Raw genomic sequence first — 25,520 nt, 5'->3', positions numbered from 1 at the left:
CTGCTATGTTTCTGACCCCACAGGGTATATTCCCAGAAATTGTACTACTGAGTCAAATTGGAGCTCAGTTTCTAGTCTCATGAGCAATGTCCATATTATTTTCTAAGAAGGCTGGATCAATTGGCATTCCCATTGGCAATGAAGGAAGGTCCCTTTCTCCCCATATCCACGCCAGCACTGATTATTCTTGTTCACTTGGGTGCATGCCAGTCTGTGGCGTGAGATGACATCTCACTGTTATTTTGACTTGCATCTGCCTAATGATTAGTGATGTAGAGCACTTTATCATGTAATAACTCTTCAGAAATTTTTATACAAGTATTTTGCCAAAATCTTATGATCATGTGATTTATCTGTCAGATAGATTGTGTGTGTGTGTGTGTGTGTGTGTGTGTATAAAATCCCTTGAGGAAATAAGTTTTCACACAGACATGATATAAACATACGGGAAGAGAAACTAAACTAAACCTACCAGGATAATTTACCTCTAAAAAAAAAAAAACAATAAACTATCTAATTTTGAACTAGTTTTCTACAAATCTTGTAAGATGTAACACTCACTGCCCTGGTAGGTAAAGGGAAGACACAAGGGCCCGAGGTAGGGAAATACAGCAAAGCAGCCACTATATAAGTTTATAAACGAAATACTTTCTTCTCTTAGTTCTCTCAGTTATAGTTAAGTCTTAAGATTAAAGTTAACAATAATACAGACCTTTGAGGAGGAGGGGGATGGGATATATATGGTGCTGGGGATCGAATGCAGGTCAGCCATATTCAAGGCAAGCATCTTACCCACCGTGCTATCTCGGGACCCTTGAACTTAAGTTCTTGTAACGTGAAGGCGGCGCAGATAGCATGAGTGTTTCCTCCTAACAGAAATCCATTTCCTTATTTGGGTTAACACCCCACTCTGACCTCTTTCAACAAGTCAAAGGTCTGAGTCAAATGTAAGTTCACCAATATCAGCATTATTAACTCATCCTGTACTGTCCTGACTGGTATGTGAAAAATTAAGGTAAGGAAAGAGAGGCAGAAAAACTCAATGAAGAATAAAGTTAGCTAACAGTCATTAAAATCTCTAGATTTCTAGATTGTTTACACAAGTGTACTTTAAAAAAGAAAGGGAGATGTTTGACATTATAAAGTGAGTAGAAAAAACACTTGGCAGAACTCTGCTGGAAGTCATTTTTTGAAACTACATGTATGTATATATTTATCCTGTAATAAACTCAACTGGGTTTCATTACTCATATGATAGTCTGAATGGCCAGGCTTTATTAGTCAAAAGGTCACAAATGCACGCTTTGAGTAGTACTTAATCTCATCAATGTTCTCATCTAAATAGTTATTGAATACCTTTATAATTTCACAACAGGACCTACTTTTATTCCCTATTTTTAAAATGTTTCCTTTTAAGGTATGTCTCTTGTGATACACAATTTTTTAATAAACCCATGTTCACCCTACTGGTTCCAATCATGACTGCCATCATATTTCAGCAATATTCTAGTAACAAGTATCAATGACCAAGCAACCATATGGATTTTTGTAGACATATATATTGTTTTAAATTTAAGTCAGCACTGTTTTGTTATTTGAAAAATTTTATAGAATGCTTCAAATCCATACAACAAATCTGTCATTATTTCTATTTTACAAGAAATAAACTTTGTTTGCATAATTTTCCCCAATTTAACTACTACATCACAGACAAAATTTACACCTGATCTGTATGAGTTCTATTATCTGTGCACAAATCACTCATGTTACTTTGACTCCCTGTATTCATCCCTTCCTAGACTGAAATCTATTTCATCAATTCAACTGCCTTAACTACTTAAGAACCAAATTCTTGACTTTAGCCATGTGTAAGTTAGTGTTATAGACACAAAGAAACCAGATTATAAGATCCAGTTTCCCCATCAGATCACTTTAAGGAAGCAGCTGCTTGAAAACTGGCAGAAACAATTTGAGCTACAGAAAGGGAAGTTTATATGAAGAAGAGATCTGAACAGGTCCTTGAAGAGTTTGGCAGTTCTCCCATTTCTTTGATCTCTTCATGATTAGCATACAGGAGTGAAATGATTTTATAAGTTAGGTTAAAATAGGAAAGATTTCCCATTTTGCTTCTAACACCTTTACTATTGAGTTCAGACATCTGTTAAGTTTGGGAGAAATCGTTTGGAAATCAAATGCAGAATCACTTCTAAGTCATGCAAACATCTCCTTAGTAGTAAGTGAGAATGCATACACTGTATTTTGAACCTGAAAAGGGAATATTCTGTTACATTAAGAGACTAGGACAAAAGGATTGATGGTATGCAAGCAATTGTCTTAACCCCTGTATCAATTCAGACCTGAAAGCATTTTAATGCACTCTGGATCATTTATTAAAAATACTTTTTAAACTTAATATCTAATTATTATCCTATATAGCACTCCTCTATTATACTCCTCCCTCCGAAGTTTAAGTACATTCCTATACTAGATTGTCTAGCTGCTTAAACCCAAATTTTTTAAAGGAGGAAAAGTGAAGAACTAGTACAGTGGCTGGGATACATGCACGAATGTATGGAACCCACTTTCCATCGCTGGATCTACATACTTTTTGAGTATGGTCTGGTGTGGCCATAGTGGTACCTGGCACCACAGGGCCCAAACAGAGCCATGTCTTGATTCTATTTTTTAATAGGCAAAAAGAGATAGGGTAGGTAAACAAAACTGGAGAAGTATTCTAGGATTTCATGTGCTTACTGGAAAAAACTGAGAGTTACGTATCTCGAGATCAGGCAGAAATAGCTGCTCTTGATACCTATTAAGAAAGAGATGGATACTAAAACATATTAAGAAGTATGCTTTCTGATTTATGAATAAACAAGCATGTAACTTTTTTTTTCTTTTTTGGGTCACACCTGGCGATGCACAGGGGTTACTCCCGGCTCTGCACTCAGGAATTACCCCTGGCGGTGCTCAGGGGACCATATGGGATGTTGGGAATCAAACCTGGGTTGGCCAGTGTGCAAGGAAAATGGCCAACCCGCTGTGCTATCACTCCAACCCCAAGCATGTAACTTTGATAGTCTAAAATCCTATTTTGTTACAAGCTTGTTATTTCTGTACTGAGCTACAAATCATATGCACATACAATAAATACATATTCAGAAATTATGCTGTGCCTTAAAATAATTCATCTTAAAGGTCATAAAAAAGAAGTCACGTCATTTTTTTTTCTGATACGAAGTACTGAACTACATCACACTTTTCCTCAAAAAGAAATGATACAACACATGAGAACCTGATATAAGACTTAGCTTGATCTTTCTAGTAACTCATTTCATAATGCAACCAGGAGACCTATTTCACACTACATTTACAACACATACAAGATACTTGGACTCTGAACACTGCAGCAACTGATTAAACAAGAAGTCTACACCTTCTCAGCTATCTTAGCAACTGCATTAAGTTTAGCAAGCACCAAGTCCCAGAATTCCTTCAATAACATTGCCTCCTGAACTAGAAAAGCTGCACTGAAATGTCTCTAGATATAAGGATGTCCTATACAACAACAATCTGTTTTACAAGGTTATTTGTAGACTCTATAATTACTATTATGGCAAGAACGCTTATAAGATTTTAAATTCAGAATACACTGTAAAAAAAATTTAATCACCAAGTTTCAAGTAAAATGTCCATCCCCACAGTGGTACTATTTTCTCTAAGATTCACTTTATAGCCATTTTTTTTTTTAAATCTACAAGGCAAAGAAAAAACTGAGTTGAACTAAAGATCCCCGAGATAGATTTACAGAAAAATTCATATTTAAAGAGTAGTAATGTTAGATATCTTTAAGATATTACATTAATATGAGAAAAGTCAGGTAACAAGCTAGCATTTTATTCTTTCTAACCAAACAGATCAGTATGTAAAGATTTATCTAGATATGGGGCCTACCTACAATTACTGAGACAGCCCTTCCTTTGGAATTTGATTTTGCCGTGGACCAAACAAAACCCAGCAACACCATTTGTCTTCAGGTAGTGGCATTACAACAAAGAAGGAGGAAGTATTCTAGGATTTCATGGAGGAACTTTGGAGAAGGAAGTCTCTGCTGAGCCATTCTGTGTGCTGGGTGCCTGATATCTCCTGAGAAAACCACCTCGAGATTCCTTTCCTCTGGGGAAGGAATTAACATCTCAGTATTTTCGTAATACTGAGGGTTTTGGTAATACCAAGGGTTTGTTTTTCTTGTTTGATGCTGTCTTTTCCCTCTGTATTACAAGATGAGTAAAGTAATTTGAAATCTTGGACCAATATCTTGGTCTCTTATACGAACTCTTATGAGGGCAGTCTGGCTACAGCAACCAGTTTAGGCTAACAGCCCATGAGCCTATTCCAATCAACATACCCCCAAACACAAAAATAATGGTGAACACAAGAATCAGTACAGCCCCAATTTTAAAAGTATCAGCAAGTACAGGCCAAAGAACAAATCCCCTGAATCAGCGCTAGAGAATCCCCACACAAGTCATAGGAGCAGCAAAGAGGAAGGGAATATAACTGAAGGGAAAAAAAGGAGAGCACCATCTTCTGAGCTCCCCCCAAGTCCTCCACAACAGTGAGAGGCAGACACTGACAATGAACTGCAACAAACCACTTCCAGACTACCACTGCATCATGGGAAACAGCGCAGATCCCCACCAAGAGGAGCAGATGAAGAAAAAAGCCCTGGAGCCTCAACAAGAAATACCAGCTCATAATCTCTCTGATAAAAAGAGACAACATGGTGAGGATGTTTAATAAGCTCAAAGAAACAGTGGAACGGACATCCAATAAAATACAGGAGGATATGAAAGAAAGAAGGAAATGGACAGAAGGAAATGAGAGCAGGAATAAAAAAACTACAAACAAAAGTGTCACAAATAAAAAATTTGGTAGATGAAATGAAAAACTCAGTGGGTGTCCCCAACAGTAGAATGACAACAGTCGAAGACAGAATTAGTGAGCTTGACAATGAGCTGCAGAAAGTGTCCAGGAAAACAACAGAAGATGGAAAAAGAACTCAAAATAGCTCAAGTGCGAGTAAGATGATGGGATGAATTCAAGAGGAACAACATCTGACCAAACACTACACATTTAAAAGGAAAGAGGTTTTCTTTTGTTTGTTTTCTTCACTCTATTCCTAAACAAGCCCTAGTCTGCATCTCTTGCAAAGAGAAAACTTGGCCCAGAAGCTGGCCTAGCGTGCATGCTGTCCCTGTGTAAGGACAGTTCTATCCCGGGCACCCTACGGACAGTCCAGGGAGGACCTCAAAGCAGCTCAGGGTCTCTGAGCACCACTGGGAATATCCCCCAAACAAATAAGAATAAAGGAAAACACAACAAAAGAAAATCTATACTACCATTTTTTTCTGAACACTTGTTTTAAAATAGAACAGATTTTTTTTTTAAAGTCTGAAACCATGTTAGATTAGTATTCTCAATTTGAGAATTAGTACCTATGAATTTGACATGCAGTATATCTCTCAGACTGTCACATTTAACAGTTTCATTTTATAACTTCACTTTTAGCAATTAGCTCTTCAAAAAAACTATGTATTATCTGGCCGTAAATTGTAACTGAGGGCTATTAACCTACAGACCTGTCTCACTTGAAAGAATTACTATTTTTACTTCTGGAAGAAATTTACCAGTCCATTCACATCTGTTTATTTTTCTTTTAAGTAAATTTTCTTTACATGTGAATAAACTGAAAAGATGTATCAGTGTTAATCTCAGTATCTCATTTTACCAGAATAGTACAAACTAATTCTTAAATTTAGATTAAAATAAACCCATTTTTAGATTAAAAGTTTAGATTAAAATAAATCCATATTTCTATGAGCAAAAAATGGTAAAATTGCTAGAAAAAGTTTTCTCGTTCCTTTTCATTAACTGAGGATTAAAAAAAAAAAAAACAACTAAAGCTCTGCTATGTGAAATGTCATTCTTTCAAGTAAATACATGAAATACTTTAAAAATACCAAAACTTGTTCCAAAATCTCACTGAATTAAGTACATATAGGCATGAGCCTGAGTGGAACTATCAAATGGTTCTTAAAGTACTTAATAAATTCAAATAAAAATCATCAAAACAGATTACAGACAACTGTTTACAAACAGATACCTGGTAAAAGAACAGTTAATTTCTTTGCTTAAGTATATGTTCTCTGTGACTTGAAAAGTATATGGTAATGCTATTTTCTTCTCCACCTTTACATATCCTAGTACAATACTCAATGAACAAATGGTTGGTATTTAGTAAATATTTACTAAACAGACTGAAGTACTTCTTAAAATAATTGTAATCTTCCACTAAATGAGAAAACTCAGCTAGAAGTAATACCCCAGGAGCCTGCTTCATTGTTCCCCCTTCCAGATTATAATGCTCAGAATATGAGGGATAAAATCTCTGTCCCTGCATGCTGAAATGATCTTCATAATAGAAAAAAAGCACAAGGCTGATAGAACAGTAAAGAGAAAAATTGAGCCATAACAATACTAGTGTTACTACTTACATCCAGAATGTCTATATAAAAAAATTTTACCCATGTGATAGTTCAAGTTTTCTTTTATGGTTACTAAACAAACACTATTTAGTAAGATGTGAACTTACAAAATAGTAACAAAAATGGCAATTAAGTCTGTGGTTCTAAAGCTGGAAAGATGGTAGTACAATGGGTAGAGCACTTGCCTTGTATACAGTTTGATCCCCAGCACTCCAATATGTTTCTGAGGCCCACCAGGAATGATCCCTAAGCACAGAGCCATGAGTAAGTCAAGGTGTGGCCCCCAAATCGAAGAATCAATGAATATAAAGAAAAAGTTGAAAAAGGAGTAGTTATCATGTTCTACTGTCCCCAAAACTAAAACCAGAAAATATAAATACTAGTAAACAACAAGAAATGGTTTTGAAACATGGAATCTTATTCTTTATCAATAAAATTTTACAAAAAAAAAAAGAGAGAGAAATCAGTGGGTATAGTAAGTCTTCCACGTTACATTAGCAAGAATGAGATATCAATAGATTTATAATTAATTTATAACCAAACTAGCAAAAAACAGCAGTAATGAACCCCCGTAAACAGACAAAGAATCTGAAGCTACTGAATTTGGAAACATGTACTCTGTTTCTGGTTAATTTCAGAAAAATAAATTCACATTCATGACCTCATGCAGTCATACTATGTGATATCTACAAAACATGCAGCTTAGAATTGTCTGTAGCTTAGCACAAAATATACTAATAATATGCACTAGAAAATTCAAAGAATAGGAGTCCTCTCAAGATATAAAGCAGTGAATCTTCCATCTAACATCAGTAAAAATATTGTCACTGATGACTGTAAATTTTATGCCTATGAATTTTTATGCCTATCAAGAATGTGCTTATCCCTGACTTTTCAAGTCCGTAAATCATATTTCTCACTTTCAGATCTTAGTATGTATCTCTTTCCTTGAGGCCTATCATGAACCCTAAAAGACCACGTCACGTTATTCAACACACTATTACTTTAGAAGGGGAGGTGGTGGTGGAATAAATCCAAGTTCTCATATGTATAGCATGTGAATGACTAGTCATCACACTATTCTCTTTTACCCTTATAACATTTACCACAACTATTGCTTTACATAATTACTTTTACTCTTTTCTTTTTTTCAATGTTTATCTCTCTTCCCATGAGAGTGATATCTCCAGGTTATATATATATATATATTTTCCCACACTGTTTCATACTAGCCCTAGCAAAATACTTAACAGAGAGAGGGACTTCATTTATATGTATATCTTCTATATGAACAATCAAAACAAATAAATGAAGCAGGTATCAAGAAATAGTAGAGGGGCCGAGGGATAGTAAAGCGAATAGGGCATTTGCCTTTCATGCAGCTGACCCAGGTTTGAGCACCAACATCCCATATGGTCCCCGAGCACCACCAGGAGTAATTTCTGAGTGCAGAGCCAGGAATAACCTCTGGGCATTGCCAGGTGCGAACCAAGAAGCAAAAAAAAAAGCAGCTACCACATAGGAAATATTTACCTCCTTACCTCATTAAATACAGGATACATGACTGCATAGAGAGGCATAGAAACCATAGAAGTGGTCTCAGCTTCATTCTTCATCTCTTCCATTGTCATCCTCATTCAAAAGCCAACTACAGTAGAAAAAGTAGTGCTAAAATGTAGAGGAATCTTCATTCACTACAGTATTTCTTCTCTTTTTAGTTATAAAAAAATACGGCAAGACATATACTGACCTGGGTAAAGGGGGAAACAAAAGAAACAATAATTTATTGTTTTAAAAGAATACAAATGCTACTCATTTTCTACTTCGAGTCCCCCTTTTTATGAAAAAATTGTTAAATATAATTATGAGAAAGTAATGACAACACATCCATTTTTCTATCACACTAAAAACTGTACTTTTTTGTTTTCTTAAATTGTTATATATGCATATTATTTTTATTAAAATACCATGATTTACAAAGTTGTTCATAATAGAGTTGTTCCAGGCATACAGGGTTGTCAACACCAATCCCGCCACCAATATCCTCCTTCCTCCTGCAGTGTCCCCAGGTTCCCTGACATCCTCCAGCTTTGGCACGCATGTAACAAACTTACTTCACATTACTTGCTCCACAAAACTTAAAGAAATGGCATTTTCTAATAGCTAATCTCAGTATGGCAAAGAGTCTCTTGCCCACACGCCTGGCTGTCTTCCCCGGGACCCCTCGGACAGGATGGGCTCCAGCTTCCCTCCTCATCCCGAGCAGAGCTCCCAGCAGCCAAAGACCACCAAAACCTAGCTACAACCATTCTCGAGGCCCCTCTCCACACGTTCGGACAGGCCTCATGCATGAAGGTACCGGCAGAGGAACCCAGGTGTGTGTAATCCCATCCACGGCCAACATCCAGAGAGAGACTTAAAAGCAAGCTCCCAGAAGTGCTCAGCTGCAAAACGGCCTCGAGATATCTTTAGCCTACTTCTCCCTCTGGAAGAAAATGGCAATCTTCTGAGAGTTTCCTGTCCATATGGGACAGCCTTGCAAGCTTCCCATGGTGTATTAATGGTGTATTCATATGCAAAATCCAGTAACAAACTGGATCTCATTCCCCTGACGCTGAAGAGCCCCCAGTGCAACATCGTTAGGAGGGCCCAGTCGAGATGGACTTCTAAGATCTCGGGGAAAGGACGAAATGAGAGGTTTCTGAGCCCGCCCGAGAAATCGGTGATTAACGAAATTTCATGATCATGATCGTGAATCTCATTAGGTATCACTTCATGAAGCTCAGATTCACAAACCCACTCATCTTGACACTAGAGATCTATGTACCATGGAATAACATTGCAATCCTATCATGTATGACTTGGGGAAAATTATCAATAATGGGTATAATTTCAGCATCTGTATGCAACAAAATCTGGTTACCTGGGAATTAAATTATCGAGAATTCCACAGTAAAATAAATTTTTCATTGAGAAGCTAAGAAAAAGCAGTGTTTCTAGGAAAAACCAAATTGTATTAATTGCCTTTCATTAATGATGAAATTGTAAATTTTGAATTTCTAGCAGTTGGAAAGCATTTTCATGTTAAAAAAAAACATGAGGTTTAGTCCCCATGGTGACTTATTTGTTTTAGTAAGCACCATTTTAATTTTACAGATAAAACAACTATGCTAAGGGGCAGGGGAGATAACAGAAGAATTTTTGTATATGTTCTGTGCTGTAGGAGACCACCAACACCCCAGATCTGCATAGATGTCTCAGCACCTCTAGATGTATTTTCCAAGCACTGAACTGGAAGCAGTACCTCTGGGTATAATCAAAAGTCAACATCTTGACCCCCACTGTGGAGAAATTATGCTGAGGTAGTAAATAACTTCTGTAAGATCTCACAAGTTGATGTCACTCCAGAACTCGGAATTAAATGTATGAACCACATAACCAAAAAAAAAAAAGTTTAAAATGAAATGAAAAACATTAGCTCATTTACCTGAAAAGATACCCTGAAATAGTTATACATTCATTGAATAAACGTACATATAGCATCTACTAAGTAGGAGTGCACTAAACAGAATAAATGAGATAAAATAAGAATCCTAAAAATTTATCTGGACCAAATAGTAAAAAACCTTAGCAACTGAAAAGAATAAACTCTCAGTCTTGGAGCACACAAAGTTTAAAGGACCTATCCCATCTGAGAGCTACTTCTATATCCTTCCATACCCCTGCCAATCAAATGAGCTACTAAAATCAATTAGTACAATTTCTGGAAGTTAGGTTATCGTTTTTCTAAGCTGCAATATTCTCTAACATGATAGCACATCACAGAACCAAACATTTTTAAAAATAAAAAGAGCAATCAAATCCCAAGTTTGAGTCTACAGGGCAGAAAGAAAATCATTACTCAATAAAATCGTCTGATTTGAAATAAGTAAACTGTTTAATCACAGCACAAACAAAAAGAGGAAAAGAGGATAAAGAAGGGAAACCTTAAGAGATCTGGTGTAAGAGATAATACCTGAATAAAAAGAGGTGAATAAAAATCAATTGTAGTTCTGTGGTTTCTATTTAGCTGCTTACCCAGTCATTTTCTAGTTTACTTTTTCCATTTTGATAAAAACTGTGAATGGTTTTTCATAATGAACATGGAACAAAGAAAGAGAGCTAAAATGCAGTGGTGAGGGGCTGGAGCGACAGCACAGCGAGTAGGTCATTTGCTTTGCACTCAGCCAACCCAGGTTCAAATCCCAGCATTCCATATAGTCCCCTGAGCACTGCCAGGAGTAATTCCTGAGTGCAGAGCCAAAAGTAACCCCTGTGCATTGCCGGGTGTGACCCAAAAAGAAAAAAATAAATAAAGAAAAATGCAGTGGTGTGTTTTAAATGCTAAATCTAAACAATGGCTGTCAACACCAGCAAAGAGTACAGAAGGTACTAAATTAAGGGAAAACAGCAGTGAGAAACTAGTAATACACGATCAACAACATAAACTTACTTTAAGAGCTATCACACTTGATCAACAGTCTTAAAAGCTCTAGAACTTCACAATAACTTAAAAACTGATTTATTGATGAGGTCAAAATAACACCCAAAGAATAGTGTCATTTATTAAAGAAGGAGATCTGGTGAAAGAAACTTTTACCAACCTGAGATGAACAGTTAAGGCATCCACCTTGCATGCAGCCAGCTGGGGTTCAATCCCTAACACCCCAGCACTTCCAGGACTGTTTCCTGAGCGCAGTGCCAGAAGTAAGCCCTGACCACCAGCTTAATGTGGTCCACCCTCTGCCCCAACCCCGGAAAAAAAGATGAGGTAAAATGGGCTGAGGAGACTGCTGAAAGGCCTGAAACACATGCCTTAAATGTTTAGGATCCCAAGTTCAAGCTCCAGAACCGAGTGGGTCCCTGATATAGCCAAATGTTAGCCCAGTGTGCCCGAGAACTCTGAGATGTCCTGCTGGGACTGGGCAGCACCTAGCAGCACCTAGGCTCCAGCAGGGGCACTTTCCTGTCCAAACCAAGTCTAGTTTACTGAGTACTGGCAGGTGAGATACCCCTGAGAACTTTCAGCACTATCTGGGAAGCCCCCAAATAAAAATAATTTTTAAAAGGAGTAACATTAAAAGCATACACAGCCTAACTGGGTCTTCACGGTTTTATTGTTTTGGACTAATGTACCTTTCCTTGCACATATACAGACAAGCTATGGTAAAGGAAGCAGTAAAATGGTTGTACACACTTTCAGATTCCTGCTTATATCTACCTAGCTACTCTAAGAAGCTATCCAAATACTCTTTAATTTTAATTGGGGGTGGAGTGTTGGGCCTCACCCTGCTGTGCTCAGAACTTACACATGGTTCTGGGCTCATGGATCACTCTTGGTGTGCTCAAGGGATCATAAATTAAAAATGAATAAATAAACAGACGGGCAGCATTTAATAAGTATCATTGAACACATCAGAAAAAATTTCAAAATTTCCCTTAAGCTACTTGCAATTCATGGGGATAGAGTGACAATACAGCAAATAAGGTGCCTGTCTTGAAAGCAGCCAACCTGGGTTCATTTCCATATACTGCATACGGTACCCCAGGCACTGCCAGGAGTGATGTGGCCCCAAACAAAGCCCCCCCCAAATTATCTAATTTCAAAAATGTCTTTTGCATTTTATGTGTTATATACATACATATGAATCTTTTCTTCCCCTTTCCTTAGAACTATAGTAAGTAGTTGAATACTTACCTGAAATAAAAACACTATAGCAGTATTATGACCTAAACAGGTGGTGATAGAAATTCAATTTGCAACATTTTAACAGCATACCTATGGGAAATGCTGCAAAGAATCAATTTACAAGGCCAGGTATGTGGGATGCATGACTGAAATCTCCAAGGTTGCTTGGAGAGGGACTGGGCCTCCTCCCCACATCTCCCAAGTTTACCAGTAGTTTAGCAGTCACACCCACAAAGTGTCCCTGGCGCCACAGAATCTCATCAATGGCCATTATCCAGAGACTCAGAAATGAAGTTCCTGGAAGAGAGCAACGTAGGCCTCACCCCTGAGTTAATCTGCTCTATAATTGTATTCTAAATTTTAGAATTCCTGAACCTTTCATACTCTACACCACTGTTGTACCAAGAGTAGCGCACAACATTTATTTGGCTTAAACAAACATGTCAGTAATCTCTTACACAAGGGCTTAATGGCTGCAAGAAAAAAAATACATCTTCCCACACTTTCCTCTTACAGTGGTAGAAGGTGCAACAGTGTTGGGACTGGTGTTGGATATTAAATGTAATGAATTATTGTTAACAACTTTATAAAAATAAAAAAATCAATTAACAACTTTTCAGAATACATTAAAAAACTGAGGCCACTATTGTTTCATTGATGCTTACATGAAATGGAAATTACATGAATTATAATTCCAAGAAGGGTTCTTAAAATATTAAACTGTCCTCCAATTTCAAGTTAAAATATACTTAGTGATCCCTTCCATGTTTCTTCTGAAATAGTTCAATAACTGACAGGGCTGGAGAGAGAGTACAGTGAGCAGGGTACTTGGCTTGCATGTGGATGACTTGGACTTGATCCCTGGTACCCTAAATAGTCCCATGATCCCCTCCAGGAGTGATCCATGAGCACAGAGTCAGAGTAAGCCCAGAGCACCACCAGGTATGACCCCAAACCAAAATCCAAAATAAACAAAACCAAAACAACTGAACTAGTTCAATGAACAACCTGTAATTACTCTGAAGCACCAGCCTGCTTTGAATCTAAAGAACCAGCTGCAGCCATGTCTCTGTTCCTTAAGGTTCTTTCCTTCCCGGATGGGTGTTACCAGGCCCAGGCCTGGTAGGCAAAACATTAACAGAGCTTTAGTACTCAAGGGGATATCAGTTTTTATAGTTTTGCCAATTACAAATTCCAAATCAGTAAAAGTCTTAAAATGCCACCTCATTTACCTCTATGTTTATAACAGAAACCAAAGTCCAAAATATTGCCTGGAGTGACAATTGCTAGCAAATAAATGAAATTTTAATGTAGAATTGGTGGGAACACAGCAGAAAAATCTAGCTTCCCACTTCAAATGTGCTTTGGAAGAAAAGTCTTCACCTTAAAAATATGCTTAGTTTCTAACAGTCTGCATCTACAGAATTATGAAAAAAAAAATAGAAATGCTATTTAGACAAAAGATATTTTTCAATAATCTTTTCTTCAAAAATATCCTTATACATGAATATTAACACAATATAAGCAGGCATTAATGCATAAACTAACCCTTATCTTCTTAAATATTCAAAATAACATTAATTTTGAATATTTTGCTGTGCTTGAAACAATTATTGCTTAGTTCAAGGAGGTTTCAAAAGCAGGTTCTTAGTCATTCCATTACCAAATTCTAGTCCTAGAAGTTTTTGCCCTGCCCTGCCCAACCACTCAATATTAGTTTTATACTTACAAAAGAACTACATTCCTGGCTTAAAATACGCATTTCCTAGAACAGTGGCACTAGTCGAGAGAGAATAAGAGTCAAGGCTACTTAAAATAAAGGAATGGAAAAGTAAAATCCTTTGTACTACTATAAGCACCTCCTGGGCAGAAAAGAAGATTCCCAAGTAAACATTAAAACAAGTGCAGGCAGCTCTATTTGCACTGTTCTTCACAGTCATTCATATCCAGTGCTTAATCCCCCTCAAGTGATCCTTAATTCTTATCCTTTAATTTCCTCCCACAAAGAGGGTAACATTTAACTTAAAAAGGTTCACCCAGGCCAGAGCAATACTAAAGCAGTTAGGGCTGAACCAGGTTCGACCCCCAGAACCCCATACAGTATTCCAAGCCCCCAAAAAAGGGATCCCTTGGAAATGGGTGACCTCAGCCCATGTCCCCCCACATTTCCGGAAACACCCACAAACCACCTCTGGCTGATGCCAGATAATCTCATCAACAGCCACAATCCAGAGACTCACTGTCCTTCTCTCTTGAAGAGACTACAACACAACAAGGCACTGCCATAGCCAGGCTGTTTCATTTGGGGCTCCACGGAGGGGGCGGGAGTCAAGTCCCTCCCTGCCTCAAGGGGCCCAGCCCAGGCAACTGAAAACCTCCAGAACTCCACCACCGCCATGCTCACGGCTGCTCTCCACAGGCTTGGGCTGAATGTTACCCACAGTAAACTTATCCCCTGGACAGCGTGGCCGAGACATCACATACCTCACACCACACATACTCCAAGAGTACGCACCACAATTGATGGGTTTAAAGTAAAAGGCAACCAATCTTAGAGGGCAATACATTTTACCAATATTTAGTGTTTATATATATATATATATACATATTAAAAGCATACAAGGCTCAACCCTTAACAACATGTAATCTCTTATAGGAGGGCTTAATGACCCCTGGGTGAAATACAAAAATCTTCACACACTCTCCTCTAAGGAAAGTTTTTTGGGAGCATTTTCAGCAGTTTATTCATAACAAACAATACAAAATATATTATTTCAGTTCTGCTTTGGGGCAGGGTTGGGGTTCTGGATGGAAACATCCAAATACAGTGGTAGGAAGGTGTTACGGTGGTGGAACTGGTGTTCGAATACTAAATGTAATCAAATATTGTGAACTACTTTATAAAATTATATATATATTATATATAAAAGCAATTTTAATAGATCAGATTATAAATGAAAAACCTTGCTTTTATTAGGGTTGTCTTGATGTCTTTAATCTCAAGACACAACTGTCACAAACTGCATTGTTCCAAACATACTCAAAAATATGAAACTTCTTATTCTTTCCCTCACTTTAACACATAAACCAAATGCAAAGTTACCCAGCTTTTAGTTTAAAATCAAAACTTCTCCATGGGACAGTACACAGAAGTACTTGGAAGTCCCCAATGTTGATACTAAGCCATCACAATCATTCCAGAGCCTATCAAAGCCATGTATGCCCCAGACTTTTCTGTCAGAATCTAAAAAAAAAAAAAAAGAAAAAGAAAAAGGGGTACAGGAAATTGTGTTATTAGCAGATAGTTTAGATGATTCTTAAAGAACAGAGTAGAAACCACTTGTATGGAAACAGTAGCCAAAATCAGAAAAAATGAGTAAGACCTGTTTCATGAACATATCTAATACTATACTATGTTGACTACACCTACACACTTGAGACAGGTTTATGATCCTGATTTTGAGAAGCTTCACTTATTTATTGCCCTTGTTTCTCCATCAGAAACATGGCATTCATAATATCAAATAGATAATTTATGTGGAGATAGGAGAGAAGAATTAAGGTATAAAAAAAAGGTATCAAACTCTAGCACTGCCACTGTCATCTTTTCCCTAGTCACTTCACTTTTATCTTCTTTACGGAGTACAAAAACAGCACTGTAGTCACAATAGAAGATGCACTTTGAAATAAAATCATAAGACCTTATATTAAATTACTTTAACTTACTAAGCACTGCATTTTTTCTTTTTTAAAATAACTATCAGAAGAAAAGTATAATTTTCACAATGAGTTGTTGCTTTATTGAAAAAGTTTAACCAACTCAATTAAATTTATAAAGACATCTCCTCTATTACAATTTCCAGGTACTGCATACCACAAACTAATATCAGAACTCCATCTATCAGGGTCTGAGAGACAGTCCAGCAGGTAAGGCACCTTGCAAGATGCCAGTAAATGTACTAAGTAACCACAGCTTACCTGTCACATAAGAGCATCTCTCTCCACAATTTAGATACTTCCATAAGCCTAGTGGCTCCACATCTCATCAGTAAATTTACTTAAACTCTTGTTACACAATTATGCATCTGAAAAATTTAAGAACCTAAAATGGCAAAACAGCCAACAGCTAGAGCAATCTTCAAATTTCACAACTGATAAAGGAAGTCCACGGAAAATGACCCAAAGAGATAAAACAGGATGGCAATAAGTACTTTAGCTACTACAGACTATAGAAACAGACATATTAGTATGCCAAACATAACTATTTCTAGAGCTAATCTTTTCCGTTCTTTACGTCATCTGTGTAAGCCACAATCCTCAAACTCCACAATGTTCAAAGACAGAAGCTATTGGAAATACCTGGAGCTACATGCCTTTCCATCCTCCACCCCCACCTATGGACCATCATGAGAAAAAAAGTTATATATATCATCATCTAAAGCAAATTACTTAATCCGGGAGTGCTTAAAAGAAACTGGCTGTCAAACACATTTGAAAACTATGTGACAAGCCTGTATTACAATTTTCAAAGCCAGAGAGATACCACAGGGGTTGAGACACTTGCCTTACATGAGGCTTGATCTGAATTCAAATTCCCAGGCACCAAATATGGTCACAGAGAGGCATCAGAGATCCATCCTCAGCAGAGCCAAGAATAGCTCCTGAGAACTGCCAGGTGTGGCTCAAAGATTTTTTAAAATAATAAAATTTTAAAACTTTTTTAAATGCACATAGATTAACTTAAAAGCTGTGATACAGAGTAGGGCTGTGCTGCATAGCAAAGTAAAAATCAAGCTGCAAAGACCTCAGATAATTCATGAAAGGTAAACCATACAGGATAATTAAAAAGTTCACAACAGAACCAAGGGTTCCTTAGATAAGCTAATTTCTTGTCTCTGAACTAGCTGATGGGAAATAGGAACAACAGAAATAGCAACCAATAACTTTTAGGATATTTCTGAACAACTGGTTCTGAGGAAAAAATAAACACCTATAGTTGTGAGAATCGTCAACTTTTTCCTATTCCAATGTCTACATTTTTGTCAAATCATGGTCCGGATTAAAGAAAAACACTTGGAGAAAGATCAGAAAACAATCTGTGCCCTTGAAATATGTTCACCTTTTGCCCATTAGATTAAAAAGTTAGATAAAATCTAACACAATAGTTGGTTGGTGTTCAAGGTACATCTATTTTCCTTTTTATATAGTAATTAAGATCTCTTGACTTTTGTCAATATAATGCTGGACATTTTCTTTAAAATCCTTTAGATATTCCTTGAACTTTAGCCATCATACTATTCCTATGTTCTCTATGCTTGAAAGCACAATTTAAGGGGACTACCAGTGGAGTCAAGACTGACTCTGTAGCATTTATAATCCTGGTAACGTAGTATTTAACTTAATGGCTTGTAATAGTCTAAAGTCTTCCATGGTAGGCAATATGTTTTTTCTTTACCCAACAGAATGTCTCTCCAAAACACAGCCCCAAATGTTGATAAAATTATTAGCACCAGATAATAAGCTGACACTGGCCCATTTTTTACTAACATGTACTAATAAGAAAAAGGTTTTATCTTGATCAGAGCATTTCCCTTTACCTTTAGCTGTCCAATCACTTCAAATACAAATGTCATTAGTAGGGAAACAATACAATCTGTTTATTTTGTACATAGACAAGGAAATACTGTCTCCAACTGAAAGTAGTAAGCACACCAAAATTAAGATTAGACCTCAGAATTCTTGATTTTTGACAATAATGACAAAAATGCCAATTCTATTATAAAGGCTTTGACAATGCATTTATATTTATGAAAAAGATTACAACAGTATTCAAAATCCTCTGGAATTAAATCAATAGGTCGTTGCAACAATCATAATACAGGAAGATTTTGTAGCTTAGAGGCAAGTCTGATACATTTACCATTTCCAACTGTCTGTAGAAACCGTATACATAAATCAGCAAGGGTATAACAACTTAGGGTACTGACTTTTTTTTAGCTCCAATCAGAATTCTAATTCATACTATTCATTTTTGCGTGTGGCAGGGGGGGTGGGAGGGTATGAGTTTCTCCACACCTGATTATGTGGGTTACTCCTGGCTCTACACTAAAAGATCACTCTTGGTGGTGGTGCAGGGGTGAAGGGCAACCATATGTGGTGCCTAGACATCAAACCCAGGTAAGGCTGCAAAACGGGAATAGGTTGCATATAAGACAAGGGAGATAGTATCATTGTTAATGGTGGTTAGCTGAATGAGGAAAGACAAGTTTCAGTCCTGAGCATCAAATTATATGTTAGAGGAACTATTTTTATCCCTTCCTACCACCTGTGACCCAAAATTATTGAACAAACTGACACATGTGAAAGTAATATATTAAAAAAGGCTTCATGCCTATACTTACCCATTCCCTCCCACTAATTTATAAATGCCCCAAAGAGAATGTTTACTATATTATCTATTTCCTAGTACTCTGCATAGTCAACGCCAGCAAAATTGTTAGGAATGTGGTGATGAAAAGTCAGATACAGTTCATCTCCGTAAAGGTGTAGTCTTGCAGGGAAAAGAACAAAGTTGTAGGACATAGATCAAACTGCCAGAATGCACACATTCTGGGAACATAACTGCACCATTTTATACGTACAATTACTCCATATACGTTCAAGAGACATGCCTAACATTGCATCTGAAGGAGGAATGGGGGGCGGGGGGAACTATTGACACATGTAGGTGATCATAATTCTAGTTGATGAACATAAGCCCAGAAAGAGATAGAAATAAGATTTCCCTGCCACTCTTTGAACCACAGTGCCTTTCAAAATGAGTAGCTAGCCACACTGCTTATTACAATATACATGCTTCTTTTACGACATGGTTTCTAAATAACTCAAATACTTTACCTGATACTAGAAAGAAAAGCAATCCTATTAAAATACTAGAGAAAAAAAGGCTTTATTGCTGTTAAGCTACAATGTAATAGATTTTCAAGGGGTTTCTTTAGTGGTTTTTGTTTTCGCTTGAATGTTTTTAGTATTTTGAATCTTTAAGAATATCATTTAATTCCTTTCAGAGTAAATTTGAACTTAATTATTATCACCTACTATAGTGACCTTAAACGCCTAAAATACAACTTTCTGTAACTGCAACTCTAAACACAGCTGTCCTTCAATGGAGGCCAATCAATAACCACCTTTTTACTGCAATGACTGAAAATAAACCCTTTAATGTCAGCCAGCCTTAGTTGTGCCCTTGACGCAGTACTAGTTAATAACACATTATTTTAGTTACTTCAAAAATTTGGGCTAATAGTATTCATACCTCACAGTTGTTACGAGGATTATATAAGATTATATATTATGATTACCTTGATGCCTGGCATGCAAGTCACTGTTCAATAAATGTTTGATACATTCTAGCTCATTACAAAGATTTAAGTCAAAGACTTAATACTCAGTAAATATTTAATAAATGAATAAATGAAAGTATCATCACTATATAGTCTATACGTACTTCCGGTAAAGGATTGACGTGAGTAAGACTAATGACTACCATATAGTAGATTCCATTGCTATAATTCATATCCTTGGTAATAAAACTCCACCTTTTGTTGTCATACCTTTTGTTTTTAACCTGGTAGCAGCAACCCTTGGTTCTAAGTAATTACAGAAAAGTGAGCTCGAGATTGAGAAGAGTCATATCACTTGGGGTTGGGGGTCATGAAAAGAAATGGATTATTTATATCAAAAAAGGATGACTGTGAAAAATAAGATTATAACATTAAATTAAATCCAAGATGCAATACTGATTTTTTATCCTTATAAAGACAAACTACACTATTACTTTTAATAAATTATTTCTAACTGCTGCAATAAATGTGCTTTCATGTTCTACGTTGTAGTGTTCCTAAAATATTAAGTCTATAGTTTTCTAAATATTAAGTCTATAGTTTTCTACGTTTCAAATGTTACACAATCACACGAAACTGCTAAATCTTTACAGTTAAAGAGAAAAATGATCAGAAGTAGTTTAAAATTTTTAGCAACATTACTTATAATGACTTTAATCCAACAGCACATAGGAAGCACTTCAGTTTCATCCTCCTACATTGGTCATGTTATTTAAATGAAATGAGGGGAGCTATATCTAGCTGGTCAGGACTAACTCCTGATCGATCCTGGTGGTGCCTGGATACCATAGAGGGTGCCAGGGATCAAAGTGGGGTCAGTTATGTATGTTTCAAGAATTGTAAACTTAACTGTAAGCTTAACTGTTCTTAAAGGTTCTTAAATGTACATGTCATGAACCTTAACTGCTGTACTATCTCTGACTCATAAACGAGATTTTTTATTCAAACATCAGGACTAACTTTAAAAAATTTTAGGACTTATTGAAGACAAACTTAACAATAAAAACTGAAGACATTATCAAATTTTAAAGTCAAGTATCAGCAATTAAAATAAATTAAAATAAATTAAATTAAAATAATTAAAATGAAAATATCTGTGGGAGAGGGAATTGGTAAATTTATGAAGGCGTATAATGCTACAGCAACTGAGAACTATTAAATTTATTCCATGTCATTACTATAAAAGGTGAAGAATTGAAAGACTTGTTTTCAGGAGCGAATTCTAGTAGTTTACTCCTGAAATTAAATTTACTGTACATTTTTAAAACTCTTGTAATACCTGACAGCCAGTGAAATATACAGAAATTTCAAAAAAGTCTTGGAAAAAAAGACACAACTCAATTTTTGAAAGTCACTTTGGGGCTACAGCAACAGCCCCAAATGAGAAGGGTGCTTGCCTTGCATGTGGCCAATTGGGGTTCAATCCCCAGAACTCTGTGAGATTCCATGAGTTTCCCAAGAATGATTCCTGAGTGCACAGCCAGGAGTAAGCCTTGAAAAGACTGGTCTGGCCCAAAGACAAACAAAAAATGTCAATGTGTCTAAAACAAAAGGTATTAAAAGTAAATTTGAAAGAAAAAGGCCATATGCCTTGCACGTGACTGAGCAGGGTTCGATCACTGGCACCTCATGGTCCCCATGCAGAGCCAGGAGTAAGCTCTGAGCGTATCAGGTGTCCCCAAAATCAGAAGACATAATTAGAAAAGTAAAAAAGAAAAGAAAAAGGGGAAATAAATTAATTTGGGGGAAAGCTCCAGATTAAAATCTTCCATAGCATTTACTCCCTATAAACATCAGCAATTTAATTAATCTTCTCTTAACTTTGAGACCTCAGTTATAAAAGTGTAAATACTACTTCACATGATATACGTGTTTTGAAGATAAAATGAGAAAACATCAGGGAAAAACAGAATCTACTTAAAAGTGAGCTTTTGCCCCCCCATGTCTGTACTTCGTTATAGTGAATGCCGCTTTCAAAAAAATAAGATGGTATAAGATCTCCCAAATGCTGTTACACAAATTATGCTGACTGAAAATGATTCTTTGTCACATATGAAGGGTAAACTTCTGATTTTAGAGACCTTCATAAAAGAATAAACATCATTCTGCAATTTATATTAAACATCTGACAACTCCTTTAGCTAAGAATGAGAAGCATGCATGTTTTACAACTTTCTGCAGTTTAGTACCTAGCTGAGTACTAGGTACTCTGTACGTGAACACACCAATTCATTTGATCATGTATTCATTTATTCAGCTATTTGTTGAACATTGGTTTTGTATCAAGTACTATGTAAGTGGTAAGACGGAGCACTTGACAAATAATATAAGCTTATAATGTAGAAGAGTATCAAGTAAGTAGAGAAATAATTAAGGTTTCAGGTCGAAAAAGATAGGGCAGCGGGTAGGGTGCTTGCCTTGCACAGGGCAAAACTAAGTTCAGTCCCTAACACCACAAGAACCTCCTTGAGTGCTGCTTTAAATGATTCCTGAGCATATTTGAGTGTAGCCCACTTCCTATACCCACCAAAACAAAAAGAATCAAGCTTCTACTGTGATAGAACTACAAAGCAGTTCAGAGTATGGTGATGATACAGCACTTTCTTAGTTTTGAAAAAGAAAGGGTCAGAGAGGGTCAGGAAAGGTTCCTAGTAGAAGTTTCTAAACTGAAACTTGAAAACAGCATGGGTATTGGCTGGATTTGGAAAGGGAAGGAGTATACCAGGCTGGGAAACTGAACACCAAATCAAAGACCAACTCCTCAGAAAGTTTATGTTATGTAGTAACTAAAAGGCACAGTCAATGAGCAGGGTTAGGGGGGAAGAAAGAGGACCAGATAGGATAAAATAATTAGTTGCTGACATTAGACAAAAGGACAATATAGTACTTAAATACGTATTATTTTTTTTTTCAAGCAGGATAACCTAAGGAAGTTAGTATTCCACGATATTAAAGAGTTGCAGTCAGGAAAGGTCAATTATGCTTCGCTCCTTCAGTTACTCTATACATGAGTCTTCATTTCATTATCCTGATCACCTCTTCATTCTCTTTGTAAACAGGCATATGAAAGTAATACACAGGGGGCTGGCGCAATAGTACAGCGGGTAGGGCATCTGCCTTGCACGCGGCCGAGCAGGGTTCGATTCCCAGCATCCCATGTGGTCCCCGAAGCACCACCAGGAGTAATTTTCTTAGTGAAAAGCCAGGAGTAGCCCCTGTGCATCGCCAGGTGCGATCCAAAAGGAAAAAAAAAAGGTAATACACAGTCCTGCATGTGGCATGTGACTAAAAGATAATAAACACAACAGAAACGGCTACTGCATCAAAGGTGAAATAGCTAAACTACAATAAGCCAAAGAAATGAAGAGAAATTAGTGCTAGAATCAAAAATTGAGGCACCAAAATAACAAATGCTGACAGGCTAATCAGATTCACTTCAGTTTTTACAAGTTTTCCTAACTTTTAGTTTAAAAATCCAATCTACAACCTCATGCTAAAAAGTTGGAATTCATGTCACATCCCAATAAAAGGTAGATGCCTACACTGCCATCTAGAAAAAATATATTTACTACCACTGACTCAGGCTGTTTATAATCAACTTAAGCTACCACACCCTTCTAATATAGCAATAAGTCAGTTATTCCCACATAATTTTCCAATTGTTGGGTTGATTTCCTTCCTAGTACACTGCATTAACTGGGTTCTACATTATTCTTGATTTTATTTCTTTGGTACTGGTCTTCAATCTTAGAAAACATATTAATCTTCACAAACCTTTAATCACAGAAAGGTAATACCTGTGATCGGATAAAGTGGTTTTAATTCAAAAGTTAAACACAAAATGGACAGGAGAGACGGCTCAACAGGCTGGAGCAAGCACATATTACATGCAAGAGTGCCACTTTGGATTCTGTCACAGCATCCTTCCCCAAGCACGTAGCCTGAGCAACCCCTTCATGCCTCATGCTGTGGCCACAAAACAAAACAAAAAAGTCAAACAAGCTGATGGTATTAATTGCAGAGTGAACTAAAAAGTCAGCATATTTCAACTGTCACCTAACCCAAAACCACGACCTTATTCAAGGCTTTAGTTAATTAACTATGGGAAAGAATAAGACTAGAAGGAACACACTACTTTATGTTCAACATGAAATATGAATGAACTTAATTTTTCATTCTTCAGGTAAAATAAGGAGTTAACGACTATGGGACGGAAAGGAAATAAACAGTATTCAAAAGCCTGAGTTACTAACATGTAGAAATGAAGATGAAAGTAAAACCAAACCAAACCAAAGATCACCCCCCAAAATCAAAGTATCTTCTTTTATAGTAATGAGAACACTTAACTCTCCAGTTTTATTTTTAAATGTGTAAAAAAGTTTTGTGAAGTAATTTCAATCTCACTGTTCAGGTTTTCAACATGAGCAAAATCCGCTATATGGCAATAAAGGATATTTTAATTCTAAGAATGGGAAACTGCAAACATTCTCACACCCCATTTTTCTCCTTTTAAAATGTGTAGTAGTGCATCATTTAATATTCCCCAAATAAAAAGGGGAAATATGCAACACTGAAACTGAACCTTACGATTTTCACGAAGGGCATTAGTTGGCAACTCCCGCCACCCAACTCAAAATACATGACCTAACTCCCGAGTCACTGATGCGGACGCGGGCACTGAGCGGACTGTGGTGCTGTTCCTCGAGTGTGACCTTGGGCACGTCGCTGACCCCCTCTCGCTTCCTCCTCAGCATCCCCAACGGGGGCGTTCTTTGCAAACAGTGGGAAGGGTCAACAGCAGAGGTGACGTTTCTGCGGCGACCAGACGTCCTTCGCGCTCAGAGGGGCCGCGGCAGGAAACTGACCCGGAGCCCGCGGGAGGCTCCCCCGCCCCCGGCCCCCGAACCAGGGGCCCGGCCGATGCCCCCGGCCCACCCCCAGGGACGTACCTCTTCCTCCCGCACGGCTTCCCTCTCGCCCTCCGACCGCCGGGGGACGGCAGCCCGGTCCCGCCCCGGCCACACCTCGGGGCACCCCACCCCGCACATCCGCCCTCCGCGACCTCGCCCTTCCCCGGCCCCCACCCGGGGCTTCCCGGGGCGCGAGGCCGGCCGGGCGGCACTCCCAGCCCGCCGCACGCACTCGCGCAGGGGCCGCGCCGCCGCCGCCGCCGCCGCCGCCGAGGGCCCCGCGCCGAGCCCGTCCGGAACTCCGGCCAGAACCGAGCCCGAGGGGCGCAGCCTCGGCCGCGCCGGGGCCCCAGACCGCCTGTGCTCGGGGCGGGGCGCAGGGGCTGGGAGAGAACCACCGTACCTTCCCGGCAACTGAGCCCTGACTTCACTTCCCACCTTTGGAGTCCTCTTCAACTACCGGATCAATTCACTCCGGCGACGCCGGAAGGACCCGAGAGGAACCAGGCGTTGTCCGGAATCCTGCCCGGCCGTAGTTGCGCAAAGGCCTATGGGGACTCGTAGTACTAGTCACCGTCGGCTTCCGCGATGCTCGCGGAAGTCGAGACTACATTTCCCAGCAGGCCGTGCGGCAGAGTCTAGCGCCCTGGGTGGGGACACGTCCAGCCAATAGGGGTAGAGTTTCCTGACTCTACGGGAGGAGGTAGGCGGCGGAGAGAGGGTGCCGGGAGAGAAGGGGAAGGGCGGAGCCAGCTCACCTGCGCCAATCAGGGTGCAGGCCCGGCCCCGCGGGCGGAGCCCCGAGCCCCGGGCGCGCGAGCCTAAGGAAGGCAGGGCGCTGCGGGGGCGAGAGAAGGGATGGCTTGAAGTGGAAAGTCGGGCTCCGGAGTGTGAATTCCGCTCCGGCCAGGGGAGCACTGAGGGAACGGTC

The 25,520-nt window shown here is 38.3% G+C and overlaps 2 protein-coding genes across 8 annotated transcripts in view; one reads left to right on the top strand and one right to left on the bottom strand.

Annotated features, from left to right (window-relative positions):
- PDCD10 (programmed cell death 10) overlaps window positions 1–25,167 on the bottom strand; it is a 55,737-nt gene extending 30,570 nt beyond the window's left edge. The window contains exons 1-2 of one of the 6 annotated variants that reach the window (XM_055129175.1): window positions 25,028–25,167; window positions 8,090–8,298 (exon numbers count right to left, since the gene is read on the bottom strand). In XM_055129175.1, the coding sequence (XP_054985150.1) occupies window positions 8,090–8,185 (96 nt within the window). In that variant the 5' untranslated portion in view covers window positions 8,186–8,298; window positions 25,028–25,167. Of the gene's footprint in view, window positions 1–8,089; window positions 8,299–24,992 lie in introns of all 6 variants that reach the window. The other 5 variants (XM_055129174.1, XM_055129177.1, XM_055129178.1 and 2 more) reach the window with 5 other exon arrangements.
- A 204-nt stretch (window positions 25,168–25,371) lies between these two features.
- The window catches only part of SERPINI1 (serpin family I member 1), a 99,705-nt gene continuing 99,556 nt past the window's right edge, over window positions 25,372–25,520 (top strand). Inside the window, exon 1 of one of the 2 annotated variants that reach the window (XM_055127128.1) lies at window positions 25,372–25,517. The gene's annotated coding sequence lies outside the window, so the exon portion shown is untranslated. The remainder of the gene's footprint in view (window positions 25,518–25,520) is intronic. The other variant, XM_055127130.1, reaches the window with a different exon arrangement.

The sequence above is a fragment of the Sorex araneus genome, chromosome 2 (genome assembly GCF_027595985.1).
Source record: "Sorex araneus isolate mSorAra2 chromosome 2, mSorAra2.pri, whole genome shotgun sequence".
Taxonomy (NCBI): Eukaryota; Metazoa; Chordata; class Mammalia; order Eulipotyphla; family Soricidae; genus Sorex; species Sorex araneus.
The sequence above is the reverse complement of the archived record's forward strand: the minus strand, read 5'-3'. Positions and strand labels throughout refer to the sequence as shown.